This window comes from Vulpes vulpes, chromosome 14 (assembly GCF_048418805.1).
Source record: "Vulpes vulpes isolate BD-2025 chromosome 14, VulVul3, whole genome shotgun sequence".
In the NCBI taxonomy this organism is placed as follows: domain Eukaryota; kingdom Metazoa; phylum Chordata; class Mammalia; order Carnivora; family Canidae; genus Vulpes; species Vulpes vulpes.
Window position 1 is genome coordinate 51,956,776 of NC_132793.1, and position 6,000 is coordinate 51,962,775.

At 39.5% G+C, this 6,000-nt stretch overlaps 1 protein-coding gene across 2 annotated transcripts in view; it reads left to right on the forward strand.

Annotated features, from left to right (window-relative positions):
* Window positions 1–5,714, forward strand: part of FBXL17 (F-box and leucine rich repeat protein 17) — a 487,222-nt gene extending 481,508 nt beyond the window's left edge. For both annotated transcript variants that reach the window (XM_072736638.1, XM_072736637.1), the window contains one exon: window positions 2,749–5,714. In XM_072736638.1, coding sequence (XP_072592739.1) covers window positions 2,749–2,889 — 141 coding nt within the window. In that variant the 3' untranslated portion in view covers window positions 2,890–5,714. The remainder of the gene's footprint in view (window positions 1–2,748) is intronic.
* Window positions 5,715–6,000: the final 286 nt, after the last annotated feature.

Here is a 6,000-nt window from a genome sequence, read left to right on the forward strand (position 1 = left end):
GAAAGTAGATATTTAAAACCTGGGCCGATTTATTAAGAAAAGTTCTAGAATCTCCCCCAGAGAACGATTAAGATATAATCAACTCTGCTTACGTATGAAGTATGTTTTAAAGGTCACTTCTTGCCCTGTGATTCTTTTATTTTGAACTTTACAACTATTGTTATCAGGGCTCATTTCTGAACTATCTCAGAGATTGAACAATATTGAGCATCACTATGGAGAGCGGGTCACCCTAACACATCGTTAATTAATTCACGCACTCAATAACCATTTATTGAGTGCCTGCTGTAATAGAGCTACCATTCCGGGACCTTGTTATGTCCGTCACAGTGTTAAGCATATCATTACACTTAATCCTTATATCAGTCCTATGACTTACGTATTTTTATCCCGTGCATACAGTTGAGGAAACGAAATCTTAAAGAAGTAAAGTGAAACTAGGGTTCAGGCCTGTTTCTGGTCGATTCTGAAGTCCATGGTATGAACCACAATGGTCGTGTTTCTTTTGTGTTTCGCACAGCTTGACAGCCTTAAAGGTCAAAGGCGGCAGGTCCCTGGTCCCCAGAGGCTTTTGTTCAGGTGGGAGGGACAGGCGAGTAAAGCGAGGATTGCAACATGAGAGAGCCTCAGTATAAGAAAACCCATGCAGGGTGCCAGCCACAGGTGCATAGGGAAGGGGGGACCTAACCCAGCCTCTCTGGGAGATAGGCTCGGGTGGGAAGACCTACCGAAGGAGGGACTTCCTCAGCCAAAGAGGAGCTGCTCAGGAGTCGTTGGTCTTTGTGACTAGTATGTTAGTGTATGGCTTTGCTTTGCATTGAGTTCCTGTTTTTTATTTGTTATTTGGTATTTATCATTCATTCACTAATCGCTAGGCCTAACTTACAGATACAAAAATGATTTTGGCTTTGGGAGCCAGACATGGAATGAAGCAATTATAAACTAACTTTCTAGGTGCTATGAAGACCAAGGGGGCAATGTTGAAGGAATAAATGACCTGAAAAAAATAAAATAAATAAAATAAATGACCTGGAAGCCTTACCTAGATTGGGGGGAGGGGGAGCAGGGATAAGGCAGTGATCAGAGTTTCCTGGGGAAATGACATGGAAGCTAAGAACTCAAGAGTGACTAGGAAGTAGGCATAAAGAAAGGGTTTTTAGGAGAAAGTGGATTAAGAAGTATTCCAGGTAAAGAGAATAGCATGTGCAAAGACCCTGAGGCCAGAAGAAACTTGGACAACTCGATAAACTGAAATGAAGTCAGGTGACTGGAGTATCAAAAAACATGCTAGAGCGACTGGCAGGGCTAGTTGGTGCGGGACCTTCTAAGTATATTGTTGTAAGCTGCCTCAACTCAAGACTTAGAGCATACATTTAAATTTAAAAAAAAATAAAATAAAAACGCTGTTTAAAAATCATCTTAGGGCCATCAATTCATATTCTCAACTCTAATTTGTTTATCAGTTTTTCCTTTTTATTTAAAATTATCTTCTTCTTGTTTTTGAAAACAGCGTTATACATCATATCTGTATCACAAAAACTGATTACCTACATGGTTTGATTGAAATTGGAATGAAGGTTGATTTAAATATAAGCAAGTCTTGAATAGAGAGGTGTGCCGACGGATTACCATCCATGCAATGCTGGAATATCAATTCTCATTTTTTAAAAAAGAGATTATATATAGCATAGTTTTCCAAATCACCCAGAGAACATCATGTCGTTTCAGAAAAGTGCAGATGATGGAATGTCATGGTCATCATCCTTCTTTAACAGGCTTTCAAAGCAAACAGCAAGGGTTTGATGTTGTTTTAGGTTTTTCCTGGCGGCCCTGATCCTTTTCAATAATGGACAGACATGGAGAGGGAGCACGGAACTGTGTATCATAAGCACCTCCTTTCAGATCAGCTTACTCAGTATAAATGAAATATTGATGTATCTGAAAATGCCCAAGTGTTCAATAAAGATTTTAAATAAAGCTACCTAAAAGTTGTGGTTCTTAGGTTAATCATTTATTTATCTAAAGGATGAAGGAAGCTGTCTGCTTCTGTGATATGAACTGCAATCAGCTTAAAAATAATTGACAAATTAATCCCTTCACAGCACAGCAATTGTAAAGGTGTTAGTTTTAATTAGGCCTGTCTGATTGCCTTGTCTAATCAAGAATCAAGGTGGTATCTTTGATGGTTAAGGTCTATCGGGGCCATCCCTGACCTGCCAGCCACATATGTTTTAATTATTGATTCCTCACATTTCAGCCCTTTTCACAAAGGGACTTGGAGTTTGCAATACCTTAACATTTAAAGGGAAGAAAAATAAACATTTTCCCCAGCACTCCTAGCTGGAATCCCGTGGATCTTCTCTCCCAGTCCAGAGTTTTGTCCTTAAAAAAGCTGTCGGGTTGACGATGAAGGCAGAGGCACCTAAGAATGGTGCCTTACTGCCGCCTCCCCTCCCGCGCCCCGGCTCTCCCACGGGCACCGTGAAGGTCTCCACAAGTCCCTATCGCTCACGCTTCTAGAAAACACGTTCAGTTCCTTGATAGCGTATGTCTTTTTTAAGCATCCCTCCGGGTGAGTGCAGTGCCGAGGCATCGGGAGGGCAGACAGCAAGGACACGTGTCGCGTCGTGTCATGGATGCTGCCTGGCGCTGCCGCGAAGGAAGGGGCGAGGGCTCCTCCCCGGAGTCCACAGGCGGCTGCCGGGCTCGGTGGGCCTGTGTGTGACGGCGGCTCTTCTGTGCTTGCAGGTCAACGAAGTGACGGTGGAGCAGCTGGTGCAGCAGTACCCCCACATCACCTTCAGCACCGTGCTGCAGGACTGCAAGAGGACCTTGGAGAGGGCCTATCAGATGGGCTGGACCCCCAACATGTCTGCAGCCTCCTCCTAACGCTCCTGCTCCGGGGGGGGGGTGGGAGATCTGGGGGGCCGAGCCCTTGGAAAGATTTTCCCTGTTCCACGTCTACGGGTGTACCCCAGTGTATATGTGTGTCTTGTTCGCATACCGCATAGCATAAGCGCAATTGCTGTTTGTTCCCAGGTGAGCTGGGGTGGGGTGGTTTTTTGGATTTTTTTGTTTTTTCCTTAAAAATTAAAGATTTTTGAAAGCCACAGACCCTTTGGTTTTTAAACTCAAAGGCTTGTTTCTCTAAAGAAAAAATTTTTTTTATTTACTGTAAAACCAAAAGCCGTAGGCCCTAGTATGTTGATCTTCTAATTGCCGCCTCTTGAAGATGCCCTGAAATGAAGGCATCCATCGGCCTTCTCTTCCGATGGAATAGAATCGTGCACTGCTCCTGATGGTGACCAGGCCAGAAGGGATGTTGCACCAATTAGAAACCAGGAAACCAGGCCTTTGCAACATTTCAGGGGCCTACACACGTATAGGTCCTCACACACACACACCCTAACATGCCAGTACCTGTGCCGCGTGAGCACAAACGCCAGGGCACTTTCTTTCTAGATCGTTCTCTGACGGAGGGGCCTTCCTCCAGGCCACTGAGGAAGCTCGGCACCCAACCCGGGATATGCACAGGTGGCTGACTTGCTGTCTGCAAGTGAGGGAGGGACTTGAGAACATAAAGCCTTCTGAGAAGTTTTTATATGGAGGCAACGATCTGAGCTCCCCTGGCCAGCTCACACAAGTTAATTATCCATTATTCTGCAAATTTGTTCTGTAGAGTCCTGAATATTTTCGTTAAGGTTTATGTTAATGTTGTATTCGCTCTTGTTTCATGGATTGCAACTGGTCCATATATATTTTAATGATATTTGGAGCTACCCTTAAGCGTTATCCACATTCAAAGCACCAGTGTAATACTAGTGTGCGGTTATTTAAAAAAAAAAAACAGCAACAAAATAAAACAATACCTACAGATCATTTAATTATTTTTGTTGATTTTGGTAATTATGAAAGTTTATTTCTAAGATTTGGAGGTAGTCACATGAATAGAAGATTAATGAGTGAGATATAAGTAGACAATCTTCCTATTGATTTATCTTTTTTTTTTTTTGCTTTGCTTTGGGCTTTAGAACAGGTTTTTTGGATATATGCATGTTAATTTTGAATAGTTCTTGTGCTACTACAGAGATCTATTGCTGGTTAATGTATGAGTTAAGAGGAAAAATTAGAAAATCTTTTCATTAAGATTTGTGTTTACACTTGTCGGAAATAAGCGTTTCTTTGTTTCAAGATTGCCAGCTTTCAGTTAAGACAAATCTATCAGTAAATGAATATATGTTTTGATTTCACACATCTTTACAATTAATTCATAGTAGGGACTCAGGCTCAAGTAAACTTTCCTGTGTCTCGATTTATAATCAAGACAGCAGGGGAGCCTTTTTAAGCTAAAGAGTGATTATCTTTCACAGTAGAGCTAGATACAAAACCCTGCCCTGTGAGTTTGCTATTTATTCTTCCCCAATGTGGACATAACTGGGTTTTTTGGTTTTTGGTGTTTTTTTTTTTTTTTTTTTTGGTCTTTAACAGATATACTAAGGTTTAAGTTTCACTTTCTGTAAGTCCCAATATGTCTAAAATGATACTAGCTGTAAGCAACAAAATATAGCTTTACATTCACAAATACCATTCACTTATTTATAGTGACTCCTTTTTTGTAAACACTGTTTCCTTTGATTATGTCAACATGTTTCTGATGTGGCATATGTTTTTTTGCTTTTAATCCCAATCAGTTAAGAAAATCTAGTTAGTAAGCACCAAGGGTATTTTTTTTCCATCACTAAATAGGTCACTAATTTAATTTGAAAGGAATAAATTTGTGTAAGAAGAAAAGCTGTTTATTATTAATAAAAAAGTTCTTGCACATCAAGTGGTATCGTTTTCATGTTCATTTCCCCACCACTGAAAAATATTTTAATTCACAATATTTTAACTGGTTTTTAATCCAAAACTAATTTATAAGACAGTATGTATAGTAATAGTAGCTTGAGTGAATAAACAAAAGTTTAATTTTTATATATGTCACACTATATTTTAAATAGTTAAAAAAGACAAAAGAAGGGAGAGCGGTTGATGATATGGATGGTGCCATTTCAGTTCAAAGTTGTGATAATCTTTAGAGTGTTACAGTTTGGTTGTCAAATGGTTCCAGAGGTGTATAATTGGTTTTTTTTTTTTTTAATGTTGCATTGTTTGAATCTAAAATACAGCACTATAACATGCTTTAGCTTGGGGGGTGGGTTGGGTTGGGGAACTTGCACTTATTCTTTAAGATGTTGACTAATCCAGAAAGCCTGATGCAACATAACCTGGAAAACTGCTGTGGTATATTTGTAGAAATCTGTAGAAATATCATATCCAGCCTCAAAGCATTAATTAAAAAAAAAAAAAAAAAAACCAACCAGAAAAAAAAAAGCATCACCTTGAGTGATCCTGTGATGGTTGTTGAATGTGTTCTCATTAGATGCTTTGAAATGAGGCTTAAAATGATTTCTGGGCAATATAGAGTTTCTTGTTTTGCTTAGAGTGTCATAAATATATGTGAACACGTTTAATGCAGGGCTTTTTATCCTCTCCAAAATGTCAACAGTATTTTCAGAATAAAGACTATGAAATATATTGCTGTAGTGAAAAATTCTGGTCCTTTGTCTTTAATGTCTTTTTGAGTGGATAAAGGAAATTCACCCAGTTTGTAGTTTCTATATTTCCGTGAATCTTTTGACCTTGCAATGGGTTGCAATAAAAGAGAAACAAAACACTGTGTCTTTTGTTTTATTTTAGAGACAATAAATGGCCTCCCTGATGCTGGGTTGGGTGTGATGCATGCAGTGGTTCCTGTCCTTGTGTGTTTTGCTGCTGACTTTATATAGGTTTGACTCAACCAGAATCATAAATGAGACTGGCTTTAGGAGATTCTGATTTGGCCAGTGATTACCGAGATGGATTAAAATCTAAGGGTTTAAACGAGTGGCTTGTTTAAAATCCCACTCCCTAAATATTCATTTGCTTAGCCATTTATTCCATTTTTCAAAAGCAAACAAA